This window comes from Panthera pardus, unplaced genomic scaffold (genome assembly GCF_024362965.1).
Source record: "Panthera pardus isolate Hobbes unplaced genomic scaffold, ASM2436296v1 HiC_scaffold_27, whole genome shotgun sequence".
NCBI classification, from domain to species: Eukaryota; Metazoa; Chordata; class Mammalia; order Carnivora; family Felidae; genus Panthera; species Panthera pardus.
In genome coordinates this window covers 59,679,907-59,695,439 of record NW_026526843.1, presented here as the reverse complement: position 1 = coordinate 59,695,439, position 15,533 = coordinate 59,679,907, and the positions used below count along the sequence as shown (strand labels likewise).

General features: G+C 36.9%; 1 protein-coding gene across 1 annotated transcript in view; it reads left to right on the top strand.

Moving 5' to 3' along the window:
- Nucleotides 1-14,236: 14,236 nt before the first annotated feature.
- SH3BGRL (SH3 domain binding glutamate rich protein like) overlaps nucleotides 14,237-15,533 on the top strand; it is a 110,427-nt gene continuing 109,130 nt past the window's right edge. Inside the window, exon 1 of the mRNA XM_019429488.2 lies at nucleotides 14,237-14,472. Coding sequence (XP_019285033.1) covers nucleotides 14,428-14,472 — 45 coding nt within the window. The 5' untranslated portion in view covers nucleotides 14,237-14,427. The remainder of the gene's footprint in view (nucleotides 14,473-15,533) is intronic.

Sequence of the window (15,533 nt, the reverse complement as noted above, 5' to 3'; positions counted from 1 at the left end):
GAATAGTTAGAGCAATCTTGAAAAAGAAAAGCAAAGCTGCAGGCATCACAATTCTAGACATCAAGTCATATTACAGAACTGTAGTTATCAAGACAGTATGGTACTGTTACAAAAACATACAAATACATCAGTGGAAGAGAATAGAAAACTCAGCAATGAACCCACAACTATATGGTCAACTAATCTTTGACAAAGCAGGAAAGAATATCCGATGGAAAAAAGACAGTCTCTTCAACAAATGGTACTAGGAAAACTGGACAGCTACGTATAAAAGAATGAACCTGGACCACTTTCTTATACCATACACAAAAATAAATCCAAAGTGGATTTAACACCTAAATGTGAAATCAGAAACCATCAAAATTCTAGATAAGAATACAGACAATAACCTCTTTGACATCAGCCGTAACAACCTCTTATTATTACACGTTCCAGTATGCTGCATTTTCACCATTGAGTTCAAAATTTTCTAATTTCAGTGGTGGATTTTTCACTTTCATTCATGAATTGTTTAGAAGTATGTTACTTAATTTGCTCAAACATATGGGAATCTTTTAGTTTTCTTTTTGTTATTGATTTCTACTCTAATATATTCTGTATGCATTTAAACCGTTTGAAATTAATCAAGACTTAATAAGTTGTGCAACATGTGTCAATTTTTGTAATATTTCATGTGCAATTTTATTTTTGTTCCATGATTTCATTTAATTTCCAGATAATTAACATATAATGCAACACTAATTTCAGGTGTAGAATTTAGTGAATCAGCACTTACATATGCTGTGCTAATCACAAGTGCCCTCCTTAATACACATTACCTACTTAACCCTTCCCCCACCACACACACTTCCCCTCCAGTAACCCTCAGTTTGTTCTCTATAGTTAAGAGTCTGTTTCTTGTTTTGCCTCTCTTTTTGATTTCCCTATGTTCATTTGTTTTGTTTCTTAAATTTCACATATGGGTGGAATCATATGGTATTTGTCTTTCTCTGACTTATTTCACTTAGAATAATACTCTCTACCTTCATTCATATCATTAAAAATGTCAAGCTTTCATTATTTTGAATTGCTGAGTAATATTCCATTTGTGTGTGTGTGTGTGTGTATATATATATATACCACATCTTCTTTATCCATTCATCCGTTGATGAACATTTGGGATCTTTCCATAATTTGACTATTGTAGATAACACTACTATAAACATCAGGGTACATGTATCCCTAGATTCACTATTTTTGTACCCTTTGGGAAAATATCTAGTAGTGCATTTACTGGATCATTGGGTAGAGCTATTTTTAATCTTTTGAGGAACCTCCATACTCTTTTCGTGAGTGGCTGCCCCAATTTACATTCCCACCCAGTGTGTAAGAGGGTCCACCTTTCTCCACATCCTTAACACCTGTTATTTTCTGAGTGGTTAATTTTAGCCATTCTGACAAGGCTGACAAGTATGAGGACATATCTAATCCTGGTTTTGATTTATATTTCCATGATGATAAGTAATGTTGTGCATCTTTTAATGTGTCTGTGAGCCATCTGTAGGTCTCCCTTGGATAAATGTCTATTCATGCCTTCTGCGCATTTCTTAACTGCATTATTTATTTTTTGGGTGTTGAGTTTGATAAGTTCTTTATAGATTTTGGATACTAATCCTTTTTTTTTTTTTTGCATCCATTCCCTGCATGTCCCTGTCCAGATTTCCAAATACCATTTTTTAAAAAGTCAAATCCATGTTAGTTAACATATAGTGTAATAATGATTTCATGAATAGAATTTAGTGATTCATCACTTACATATAATACCCAGTGCTCATCCCAACAAGTATCCTCCTTAATGCCCCTTACCCATTTAGCCCAATACCCTACCCAACACTCTGCCAGCAACCTTCAGTTTGTTTAAGGGTTTCTTATGGTTTCTTTCCCTCTCTGTTTTTTTTTATTATTTTTGATTCCCTTCCCTTATGTTCATCTGTTTTGTATCTGAAATTCTACATATGAGTGAAATCATAGGATATTTGTCTTTCCCTAACTGACTTATTTCAATTAGCATAATATGCTCTAGTTCCATCCACATTGTTGTAAATTGCAAGATTTCATTCTTTTTCATCACCAAGTAGCATTCCATTGTGTGTGTGTGTGTGTGTGTGTGTGTGTGTGTGTGTATGTATCAAAAAGTGCCCTCCTCAATGCCCATCACCCACTTTCCCCTCTCCCCCACTACCATCAACCCTCAGTTTGTTCTCTGTATTTAAGAATCTCTTATGGTTTGCCTCCCTCCCTCTCTGTTTGTAACTTTTTTTCCCCCTTCCCCTTCCCTATGGTCTTCTGTTAAGTTTCTCAAGATCCACATATGAGTGAAAACATATGGTATCCATCTTTCTCTGACTGACTTATTTCACTTAGCATAATACCCTCCAGTTCCATCCACGTTGCTACAGATGGCCAGATTTCATTCTTTCTCATTGCCAAGTAGTATTCCATTGTATATATAAACCACATCTTCTTTATCCATTCATCACTCGAGTGACATTTGGGCTCTTCCCATAATTTTGCTATTTTTGATATTGTTGCTATAAACATGGGGGTGCATGTGCCCCTTCGAATCAGCATTTTTTTATCTTTTGGATAAATACCTAGTAGTGCAATTGCTGGGTCGTAGGGTAGTTCTATTTTTAATTTTTTGAGGAACCACCATACTGTTTTCCAGAGTGGTAGCACCAGTTCGAATTCCCACCAGTAGTGCAAAAGGGTTCCTCTTTCTCTGCATCCTCACCAACAACTGTTGTTGCCTGAGTTGTTCATTTTAGCCATGCTGACAGGTGGTAGGTGGTATCTCATTGTGATTTTGATTTGTATTTCCCTGATGATGAGTCATGTTGAGCATTTTTTATGTGTCTATTAGCCATCTGGATGTCTTCTTTGGAAAAATGTTTATTCATGTCTTTTCCCATTTCTTCACTGGATTAGTTTCTTTGGGTGCTGAGTTTGATAAGTTCTTATAGATTTTAGACACTAACCCTTTCCGTGATATGTCATTTGCAAATATCTCCTCCAATTCTGTTGGTAGCCTTTTAGTTTTGTTGATTCTTTCCTTCTCTGTGCAAAAGGTTTTTATCTTGATGAGGTCCCAAAAGTTCATTTTTGCTTTTGTTTCCCTTGCCTCTGGAGACATGTTAGGTAAGAAGTTTCTGTGACCAATGTCAAAGAGGTTGTTTCCTGTTTTCTCCTCTAGGATTTTGATGACTTCCTGTCTTACATTTAGGCCTTTCATCCATTTTGAGTTTATTTTTGTGTATGGTGTGAGAAAGTCATCCAGGTCCATTCTCTGCATATCTGGTCCAGGTTTCCCAGTACCATTTTCTGAAGAGCCTATTTTTTTCCATTGGATATTCTTTCCTGCTTTGTCATTGGTTAGTTGACCATACATTTGAGTGTCCATTTCTGGGTTGTCTATTCTGTTCAATTGATCTATTTGTCTGTTTTTGTGACAGTACCATACTGTCTTGATGATTACAGCTTTGTAATACATCTTGAAGTCTGGAATTGTGATGCCTCCAGCTTTGATTTTCTTTTTCAGGATTGCTTTGGCTATTAAGGGTCTTTTCTGCTTCCATAAATATTTTAAGATTGTTTGTTCTAGCTCTGTGAAGAAAGTCGGTGTTATTTTGATAGGGATTACATTGAATATGTAGATTGCTTTAGGTAGTATCGATACTGCCCAAATTGTAGTACAATATTTGTTCTTCTAATCCATGAACATGGACTGGTTTTCCAATTTTTGTTTCTTTTTCATTTTTTATAAGCTTTATATAGTTTTCAGTGTATAGTTTTTTAACCGCTTCAATTAGGTTTATTCCTAGGTATTTTATGATTTTTGGTGTTACTGTAAATGGGATCGATTCCTTGATTTCTCCTTCTTCTGCTTCATTATTGTTGCATAGAAATGCAACAGATTTCTAAACACTGAGTTTATATCCTGTAACTTTGATGAATTCATGTATCAGTTCTAGCAGTTTTTTGGGTACAGTCTTTGGGTTTTCCATGTAGAGTATCATGTCTTCTGCAAAGAGTGTAAGTTTGATTTCCTCCTTGTCGATTTGGATACTTTTTATTTCTTTGTGTTGTATGATTGCTGAGGCTAGGACTTCCAACACTATGTTGAATAACACTAGTGAGAGTAAAGTAGACATCCTTGTCATGTTCCTGACCTTAGGGGGGAAAGCTCTCAGTTTTTCCCCATTGCGGATCATAATTAGTGGTGGGTCTTTCATATATGGCCTTTATGATGTTGCGGTATGATCCTTCTATCCCCACTTTCTTGATGTTTTTTTATAAAGAAGGATACCGTATTTTGTCAAATGATTTTTCTGCATCTATTGAGAGGATCATGTGGTTCTTATCCATTCTTTTATTAACGTGATGTATCACATTGGTTGATTTGCAGATATTGATTTGTGGATATTGAATGAGATCTGCATCCCAGGAATAAATCCTACTTGATCATGGTGAATAATTCTTTAACTGTATTGTTGGATCAGGTTTGTTAGTATCTTGTTGAGGATTTTTGCATCCACGTTCATGAAGGAAATTTGTCTGTAGTTCTTTTCAGTGAGGTCTTTGTCTGGTTTTGGAATCAAGGAAATGCTGTACTCATAGAATGAGTTTGGAAGTTTTCCTTCCATTTCTGTTTTTGGGAACAGCTTCAAAAAATAAGTGTTAACTCTTTTTTAAATGTTTGGTAGAATTCCCCTGGAAAGCTATTCAGCCCTGGACTCTTTGTTGGGAGATTTTTTTTTTTTTTTTTTCAGAGTCAGTAACGAATTTTATTTTATTTTATTTTATTTTATTTTATTTTATTTTATTTTATTTTTTAATATATGAAATTTACCGTCAAATTGGTTTCCATACAACACCCAGTGCTCATCCCAAAAGGTGCCCTCCTCAATACCCATCACCCACCCTGCCCTCCCTCCCACCCCCCATCAACCCTCAGTTTGTTCTCAGTTTTTAACAGTCTCTAATGCTTTGGTGGGAGATTTTTTATTATTGATACATTTTTGTTTTACTGGTTAGGAGTCTGTTCAAATTTTCTATTTCTTCCTGTTTCAGCTTTTATACATGTTTCTAGGAATTTGTCCATTTCTTCCAGATTGCCCAATTTGTTGAGATTTAATTGTTCATATTAGTCTTTTATTATTGTTTGTATTTCGACAGTGTTGGTTGTGATCTCTCATCCTTTGTTCACCCAGGTGCCTCAGAAGAACAAATATTCTTAAAATATGTATACTACCCCAAGCAATCTACACATTTAATGCAATCCCTATGAAAATTTTTCACAGAGCTAGAACAATTCTAAAATTTATACAGAAACAGAAAAGACGCTAAATAGCCAAAGGAATCTTGAAAAAGAAAAACAAAGCTGGAGACAACACAATTCCAGACTTCAAGTTGTATTACAAGGGTGTAGTAATAAAAACAGTATGGTACTGGCACAAAAATAGGCACATAGATCAATAGAACAAAATAGAAAACCCAGAAATTTACCCACAACTATATGGTCAATTAATCTTCGAAAGAGCAGGAAAGAATATCCAATGGAAAAAAACAATGTCTCTTCAACAAATGGTGTTGGGAAAACTTGACAGCAACATGCAAAAGAATGAAACTGTACAACTTTCTTACACCGTACACAAAAACAAATTTAAAATGGATTAAAGACCTAAATGTGAGGCATGAAACTATTAAAAATCCTGGAGAACACAGGCAGTAACCTCCTTGACATTGGCTGTACAACTTCTTACAAGCTATGCCTCCTAAGACAAGGGAAAATAAAGTATTGGGACTTCATCAAAATAAAAAGCTTCTGCACACCAAAGGAAACAGTCAACAAAACTAAAAGGCAACCTAGGGAAAGGGAGAAGGTATTTACAAATGACATATCTGATAAGGGATAGTACCCAAAATATGTAAAGATGTTATAAAATTCAACAGTCAAAAAATGAATAATCCAATTAACAATGGACAGAATAGACATTTTCCCAGAGAAGACATACAGATGGCCAACGGACACATGAAAAGATGTTCATGATCACTGATCATCTGGGAAATGGAAATCAAAACTACAATGAGGTATCACTTCACACCTGTCAGAATGGCTAAAATCAACAACATAAGAGGGGTGCCTGGGTGGCTCAGTCAGTTAAGCCCCACATCTGTCTGTCTGTCTGTCTGTCTCTCTCTCTCAAAATAAATAAAGTTTAAAAAACACACCATAAATAACAGGTGTTGGTGAGGATGTGGAGAAAGGGGAACCCTCTTGCCCTGTTGGTGGGAATGCAGAGTTGTGCAGCCACTCTGGAAAACAGTATGGGCATTCCTCAGATAGTTAAAAATAGAACTACCCTATGACCTAGCAATTGCACTACACTGTATTTACCCAAAGAATACAAAAATACTAGTTCAAAGAGATACACAAACCCCAATATTTAAAGCAGCATTATCTACACTAGCCCATTTATGGAAACAGCCCAAGTGTCCATGAGTGGATAACGAAGATGTGGTATGTATATATGTTATATATATACACAAATACCATGGAATATTACTCGACATAGAAAAGAATGAAATCTTGCCATTTGCAACAACATGGATAGAGCTATAGAGTATTATGCTAAGTGAAATAAGTCAGAGAAAGCCAAATACCATATGATTTCACTCATATGTGTAATTTAAGAAACAAAACAAATGAGCAAAAGGGGAAAAAAAGAGGCAAACCAGGAAACAGACTCTTGACTATAGAAAACAAACAGATGGTTACCAGAAGAGAGGTGGGTGGGTATGGATTATATAAATGATGGGGATTAAGCTGGGAACTTTTGATCAGTGCAGAGTGTTGTATGTAAGTGTTGAATCACTATATTGTATACCTGAAATTAATATTACGCTACACTATATGTTTACTAAGAAGAAATTTAAATTAAAACTTAAAAAAATGTGTAGTAAGGCTGCTATTTGGAATAGAAACAAACAAGACAAACAGATAAAAAAATGTGCAAAAGTTTTGCACAAATATTCACCTAAACAACATATCGAAAAGAGCTCTTAATATATTAACAGGTGTGTCGGGGCACCTGGGTGGCTCCGTCGGTTAAGTGTCTGACTTTGGCTCAGATCATGATCTTGTGGTTCTTGAGGATGAGCCCCACATTGGGCTCTGTGCTGACAGCTCAGAGCCTAGAGCCTGCTTCGGATTCTGTGTATTCCTCTCTCTCTGCCATCCCTGTCTCTCTCTCAAAAATAAACCTTATAAAAATTAAATATAATATATATATGTTTAAAAATATATATGTATGTTAAAAATTATGGCAATGATAAAAGCCATTCCTCATCATGCAGGAGGACTAAAAGAGAAACACATGGTCCAGAATGAGGATCCCTCAGTACTTACACCATGGTAGTCATATCATACTTGGAACAAGACATTTAGTTTTGGGGACCACCTTCTGCAGAAGAGAGAAATTGACAAACTGGAACATTATTTAGAGGAAAGACTCTGGACATTACAGCATATTAAGGATAGTTAAAAAAAAAAGACTGGTTAGAGAAACTGGAAATATTAACTTGGAGGAGAGAAGGCTTCCTATTGCAAAGGCTTTCACAAGAAGAGAAATGAGTTGATAACTATGAATTATTAGTATCAAAGGAACATAAAAAGAAACTGCTCAGCTAAACCTCAGAAAAAAATTCTAAAATTTTACCTTGAACAAAAACAGTATAGGAATGGTTCAGGAATTGTGAGTTTACTGTAACTGGAGGTGTTTGCAATTAATGCCTAGATGACTACTTGTTGTTATTGTCAGGATGTGGAAGGAGCTGGGAATTTGATCTCTGAGGTCCTTTTCGGATCTTTGATTCCTTAAATTGTGGAATTGTGGTATGGTGTGGTGTGTATACGTGTGTAAGGAAGGGATCTGAAAGCAGGCCTCATTTGGAAGAACTAATACTTGGAAAAGCACCCTCCAACCTAGACCATTTCATCTCGTTGTGATGCTAATGGAGTTATCCTCACAGGTTGACTCACTACTCTTCTGGAATCAGTGACACCCAGTGAAAGATTAATGGGCCAGTAGCCCTTATGGCAAGTATCAGCAGGGTTTAGAAATAGTTGTTGTTCTTGCCTGGAGTTCTGTTCAGTTCCCTGAGACCTTTTTTTTGTTACTGCTCAAGGACAATGGATAAAATAACGTTCTACCTCTCTGCTGCAATTCTGTATAGTGCTGATAAAAAAATTATCTTTAAGCGTTGCTTTTTCAAGCACAGAACATTTATTTTTCATGGGTGTGTGGCACCCTGTAGCTGCTACAACTATGGTCATAACATCTTGGATGAGATCAGAACTTTGGACCCAGTACTTCCAAGATGTCTTCTGGCACCAAGTCCTAAAGTTCCTGCTGATGCACATCACCATGTAGCAGGTGACTGAAACAGGCTTAGAACTCCTAAGCACAATTCTCTGTTATTTAACCTACTCTGTTTCCACTGCAGATAATGCCATTGATGGTGACACTTGGAGAAAACAACAGTAAGTCCTCCAAAGTGCAATATTTTTTTAAATTTAGATATGTATGTGTTAATGTGTTATCTGTTAATAAAGAAAAGATATATTCTTAATCTTCCACCTGCCAGAGCAGATGGAAGCATGGAGACCAGGGCATCACTGAATAACATTGTTGGTGGTTTCATCCAACACTGTTTGATGAACACTGTTCAAACACTGTTTGAACACTTAAAAACCTAGGCACTCTTATTTTGGAAACACCACTCCACAGTGTATCAAAATTTTTAAAAATTCAAATGTACCTATCTTCTTACTCAAATATAAATGTTAAATAAAATATTAATATTTTATAACTTTGTTTTTTTTTTAATTTTTTTCAATGTTTATTTTTGAGAGACAGAGAGAGACAGAGCGTGAGTATGGAAGGGGCAGAGAGAGAGGGAGACACAGAATTCAAAGCAGGCTCCAGGCCCTGAGCTGTCAGCACAGAGACCGATGCGGGGCTTGAACCCATGAACCGTGAGATCATGACCTGGACTGAAGTCGGACGCGCAACTGAGTGAGCCACCCAGGTGCCCCTATAACTTTGTTTTTAATTTTAAAATCATTTAGCACCAAGTAAGTCATTAAATTATGCTTGACAGTGATTTCTCTACAACCATTATGTATATTTGCGAATTCTGCTGCTGTAGGAGAAAAATCTAAACTGCAAATTGTTTTCAAGTGAAGTAAAATACTGATGAATGTTAAATGTAATGTTTAAAAAAGCTGACATGGTAATGTTTTCCATCTATTTCACTATTTCTTAATTGTGATTTTGTAGTCTTCTTTTTGTATTATGGGCTAAATAATATTTTCACTTTCTCAAAAGTTTAAAAATAGGAAATTTTCTGCTTTTGTCAATAATGGACTGGGTGATCTGGAACAACCTTCTTGCAAAAGGCAATTTAAATGTTACAAGACACTTTACAAAATCTTCTTAAAAATATCAAAGACCTAGTCAAAAGAGTGAGGAATTACCAGGGTAAGAAAAGGGAATGGATTACAAATCCAAAGAACTCAGTGATAAATTAGAGCTGCTTTTTCCCATGGGCCATTTGCTGAGTAGGAAAATGAAGCTTCTAGGCAGACCTTCTCTCCTGAAGATAACCCGCCTGAAGACTCCCAACCCGGAATGGGGTGTGACAGCATAAGTAGTCTCTACTTGAGAAGGGAAAGTGCTGCCCTGAAGAAACAAGTATCAGTTCAGGCAAGGAGGTAGAAAGAATGGGGAAAAGGTTGAATATGTAGAAGAGTTTTCTCATCATAAACAGAACCCCCAGTGGAATATAGTGAAAACGTTTGAGAGGGAGGAAATATGGAGATTGAAATTGAGGTAGAATTTCTGAATGAGATGTCTTCTAGCTCTTACCCTATGCAAGATGCATGATCCATTTCTACCAGAAATTATGAGACTCCTGTTATGTAACTCTCCCATATCACAGATATCCTCAATCCTGTCTTCTTATTCTATCTTTTCACCTATACTCCAATTTTATCACTGTGTGTACAGCTCACTGAAACTATCCTATACCCTCCAGCTCAGCAGTTGGCCTAAAAATTCAAAACAGGGAACCAAAATATATATTTTGAGTAGTGGTGTACTCATTCTGACACCATTACTAGTATGAGTATCTGGCTCGGCAAAGGGGATTTGGGACAGAGAAGCATTTGTAGGAACTTACCTGCATATCAGAAAAGTGCTAAGGTTAGGAACTTATATCAGAAAACTCAGTGAGGGAGGAGAGGGGAGTAAAACCTGCTAAGAAGTGTCGTTAGACTTCAATATCTAAGACCAAAGTCATGAAATCTCTACTCATACCTCCACAGCTCCATTCTTGTGATTGGGGTAACATCAGATAGTTCCTCAAGGAAATCAACATTCTTTTCCAGTATAGACCAGGGCAATGCTGGGCCCAAATGATAACATTTTAATAGGCTGGAGTGCCTATCTAGTTTGCCAGCAATTCCACATGTAAGAATTTATTCCAAAATAATTATTAGAGGTGTGGACAAAAATTTGTAGATAAACATATACTGCAGCATTAACTACAATATAGAATAATTGAAAACAAGCAACATGTCCAATAGTGCAGAACTGGATAAATAACTTTTGGTATGTTTGTGAAATGGAACCATGTAAAACCATTAAAAATCATGTGGAATAATATTTCCTGACATGGGATAATTTTTCAAATACTTTGTAAGTGAAAAACAGTAATTTACAAAATAGTATGTATCCTACGATAATTTTTAAAATGTGTTTACTCTCTTCCTTCTTGCCACTTCTCTCAACCCTTCACACCCACTCTCATCTATCCCTGACTAGACTTAGAAGGGCTTGCATCAATGTATTAAAGATGGTTATCTCCAGATACTTTCTTTCTTTCCAATATTTGCTAAATTTTCTGAACACAGCATGAACTTATTTTATAAATTTTGAAAAATACTAACATTTGGTTAATAAATCGGTAGATTTCCAGTTCCATCCATGTTGCTGCAAATGGCATGATTTAATTCTCATTACCAAGTAGTATTCCATTGTACACATATGCTGAGTGAAATAAGTCAGTCAGAAGGACAGATATCATGTGTTTTCACTCATATGTGGATCTTGAGAAGCCTAACAAAAGACCATGGGGGAAGGGAAGGGTAAAAATAGTTACAAACAGAGAGGGAGGGAGGCAAACCTCAAGAGACACTTAAATACAGAGAACAAACTGAGGGTGGACGGGGGTGGAAAGAGGGAAAATGGGTGATTGGCATTGAGGAGGGCACTTGTTGGGATGAGCACTGGGTGTTGTATGTAAGCTAATTTGACAATAAATTATATTTTACAAATATAAATAAATAAATAAATAAATAAATAAATAAATAAATAAATAAATGATATCTTATGGCAATAAGTCACAAATACTGTTTGAAAATTCTTTGATCTATCTTACTTTAATCAGGCCATAGTCTTTCCAATACAATTATATTGAAATGATTTGGGGTACTACTTTATATAAGATTAAAATGAAGCAAAAATGTCTATTCTAGAATATACATTCCAGGGATGGTTGAATATAGTAAGGTGTAAGTCTAATATAATCTATAATGTTAATTTCTAGGATAAAAATATTGGTAAAGCCGGTCCCCTCATGTATCCCAAGTATTGTTAATAAGGGACAACAGATTTTGTTTATTGGTGAAATTTTCACTTAGATTAATATATCTGGATTTAAAATTCATTAAATACCAGGAATACCAGGAATACCAGGAATTCCATCTTCCCATTCCTGAGAGTTTCAGATAAACTGAACTCATTATTCATTCTGCCATCCAGTTCTCTGCAGATGTAAATTTATTTTATGAGTATATAGAATAAGTACAAGAGTTTTTCTTTCTTTCTTTTTATTTTTTCAATTCAAAAGAGACTATGGGTCAAAATGTCCAAATAGAATACATGTTGACCACTAAGAGACAGGAGTCTGGGCGATATATGTATATGAAAAATTGTGTACATTTTGCCAAATCAAAACTTGAATGAAGATTTTCCTATCCTGTGGACTGGGAAGCACAATAACAGTCACCCTGAATTAGACAACAATGAAAGTGGCTTATCACCCTGACTTATTTCTGTCTGATCATTTGTATAATGATTTTGAGTTGTATCTAGAGAAGGAGTTAGACACATGAGGAGGACAGAAAAGAGTAAAAGGGTGTGGGGGAAAAGTGAAGAATGAGAGAAAAACAGAAAATGCATGAAAATGAGAATAAATATGGTGATTTCAATGGGGAGTCAACAATGATTATGTAGGGAAGTTAGTTTGGAGGAGGAAGGGATAAGACTATGGCTAGTGTAGGGCCAGATTATGGAAGGAGCTCCTTAGAAACAGAATTTAGGTTTGATTTGATAGTCTATGGAGAGCTATGTTTAGTGATATATGAAAGTAATATTTTAAATTTTTTAGTGTTTATTTTTGAGAGAGAGAGAGAGAGAGAGAGAGAGTCAGAGCATGAGCAGGGGTGGGGCAGAGAGACAGGCAGACACAGAATCTGAAGTAGGCTTCAGGCTCTGAACTGTCAGCACAGAGCCTGACGTGGGGCTCGAACTGTGAGATCACGACCTGAGCCGAAGTCGGACACTCAACCAACTGAGCCACCCAGGTGCCCTGTATGAAAGTAATATTTTAGAAGGAAAGATAGCTAACTATTATTGAGTACTTTCCTTATTCTGGTCAATGTGATACAGGATGGGCAAGAGGGTGGCCTTTGAAGTTGGTTGACTTAAGGTCTAGTACTGACTCTGGAATTTACCAGCTATATGACATTGGGAAAATTACTTATTTTCCTGAGTCTCAGTTTCTTCATCTGTAAAATTGTTATAATATCCACCCTTCAAGGTTGTTGTATGGATCACATAGATTGAAGAAGGGAGAACCTGTGAATAGGGAACAGTTAGGAAGGTATTACAATGAATGAACCTAGACAAAGGTGATTACACCACTAGAATGGAGAGGGAGGAAAAACTGCAAAGGAAAAGGAAAGAAGTAGGACAGATAAGTGACTACCTCACCTTACTCTTATTCATCTTGCAAGTTTCTTATTTCTTTTTTTTTTTTTTTTAAAGTTTTATTTATTTTTGAGACAGGGAGAGACAGAGCATGAACAGGGGAGGGTCAGAGAGAGGGAGACACAGAATCCGAAACAGGCTCCAGGCTCTAAGCTGTCAGCACAGAGCCTGACGCGGGGCTCGAACTCACAGACCGTGAGATCATGACCTGAGCCAAAGTCGGCTGCTCAACTGACTGAGCCACCCAGGCGCCCCGCAAGTTTCTTATTTCTGTTCATATGACATAATCTGGGATAATGAAATTACACTATGAAGTACAGGGTCCCTCTCTAGACATTATCAATTGTTTATTCATTTCCCTAGAGTTATAAATAACCGTTTATTTTCTCTGTTCATCATTTAAACATCTCTGCAACATACGATTCAAACTCCCTTTCTTCAGTCAAAAAAAAACAAAACAAAGCAAAAAGTCATTCACTTTCTTACACTGTATTTTCAATTTTGTTATTGTTTGCAATTTCTTCCTCCATTATTGAGTTTGCCAGTCAGGCCTCCTGTGAATTTTCACAGAGACAGGATTCCCTATCATAACAAAAAACGAAACAGAAAGAAAACTAGTCCTGCCGTTTCTGGGCTTAGAGAAACCTGAAACTTCTTAAACCTTCTGTGTCATTGGTTACTTCTTCAGTGCCTAATTTCTGCTACCAACTAACATTAGATAATCACTACATAATAGGAGTCTTAAAATGCACAAGGCTTGGAAGGCATGGGCTTTCTTACCAGTGTCTGTATTCAACATAGAGCCTCTTATTTCAAGAAAGGTCTGTCTTATTTGCATACATTTCTGACCAGGAAGTTATGCACAGAACTTTTAGTTTCTGTGGGAAAATGTCCTTCATTTTAATATAATTTAATTCAACCCTTTCTTTTGTTTTTTTTTTCTTTCTCCTCTACCTCTTCTCGGGGAGAGAATAGTAAAAAGTAAATGTTTCAACAGATCTCGCGGTGTTATTCGAGATTCCCTAATAAAAAAAAATAGAAATGATGCAAATGAGCCTGTGTTTTCCGGGCTTTGGGGCTGAGACTGCAGTGTTCTTAGCTCAGTGAAAGCAGTCAAGGGAGGAGGCGGGTCTCTGGCAATTTCCCTTTCTAACTTCCCCCACCCTTCTCTTCCAACCTCTGTTCCACCTCTAGCTGGATTCCAGCCTTTGCGGCAGCTGCTCTCTAGCCCTTTGCAGGACCCAAACAACAGCGGCCGGCCATCGTTCCCAGGATGGTGATCCGTGTGTATATTGCATCTTCCTCTGGTTCTACGGCGGTAAGGAGGGTGGGGAGACCACTTTGTTTTCCTCCATACCAGTCTCCTTCTGCCCCAGAACCCTTAAATTGAAGTTCCTCTGGCAGCTGTTTTTTCAGAAGACACACACATCTTCCACCCCTCCTCCCCTTCTTCTGTTTCTTCTCTTTGTTGCATCGATTTCATTTTTCCATGGGGTTTAGCTTTGTTTGCCTTATGTTAGAACCACATTTCTTCTTTGAAGGAAAAAGAAGGCTACTGAGTTTTGGTAGATGGGAGATGGTGGCTTAGGGTCTTTAAGGTTAGGGGAAGAAGGCAAGTAAAATCACACACTGGTGAGTTTCTGGAGTGGGAAATTTGCCATTTGTGCTTCTAGGTACTGAGATCAAGGGCAGGAGTGCAGTTCTGTAAGGATGCAGAACTTGCTAACTGAAGATAATTGAGTGGAGGCCTATTTAGGCATTGTGATTATTTTTGAAGTGAGACCCCTTTAATCAGAGAGTTATATTGCCAATGTGTGGGAGAGGGTGTTTAAATTCAGCCTAAAAAGTGTTAGAACTAGGCAGAATGGGAGGGGATTTTGGGAACAATGATGCAAAGTTGTGGGGTTTTTTTAACTTTAATGTGACAAGGGGCCTGTTTTTTCCTTCCATATTGCCCCTTATTTTGATTTTTTTCTTTTTTGTTTTTTCAAAAGATTTTACTTGTAATATTTCTAACTGCGTTAACTATATTGAGAACTAAAAATGGAACTAAAAAATAAGTGGCTTCTTGTGTAGAGGCAGACTCCACTTGCTTTTTTTTTTTAATGTTTATTTATTTATTTATTTATTTATTTACTTATTTACTTATTTTGAGAGAGAGAGAGAGAGACAGAACGTGAGCAGCTGAGGGGCAGACAGAGAGGGAGACACAGAATCTGAAGCAGTCTCCAGGCTCTGAGCTACCAGCAAAGAGCCAGACATGGGGCTCGAACCCAGGAACCTTGAGATCATGACCTGAGTTGAAGTAGGACCCACTGAGCCACCCAGGCACCCCTCCAGTTGCTGCTTCTTAAAATGATAGGACAGGTCCCCACTGGA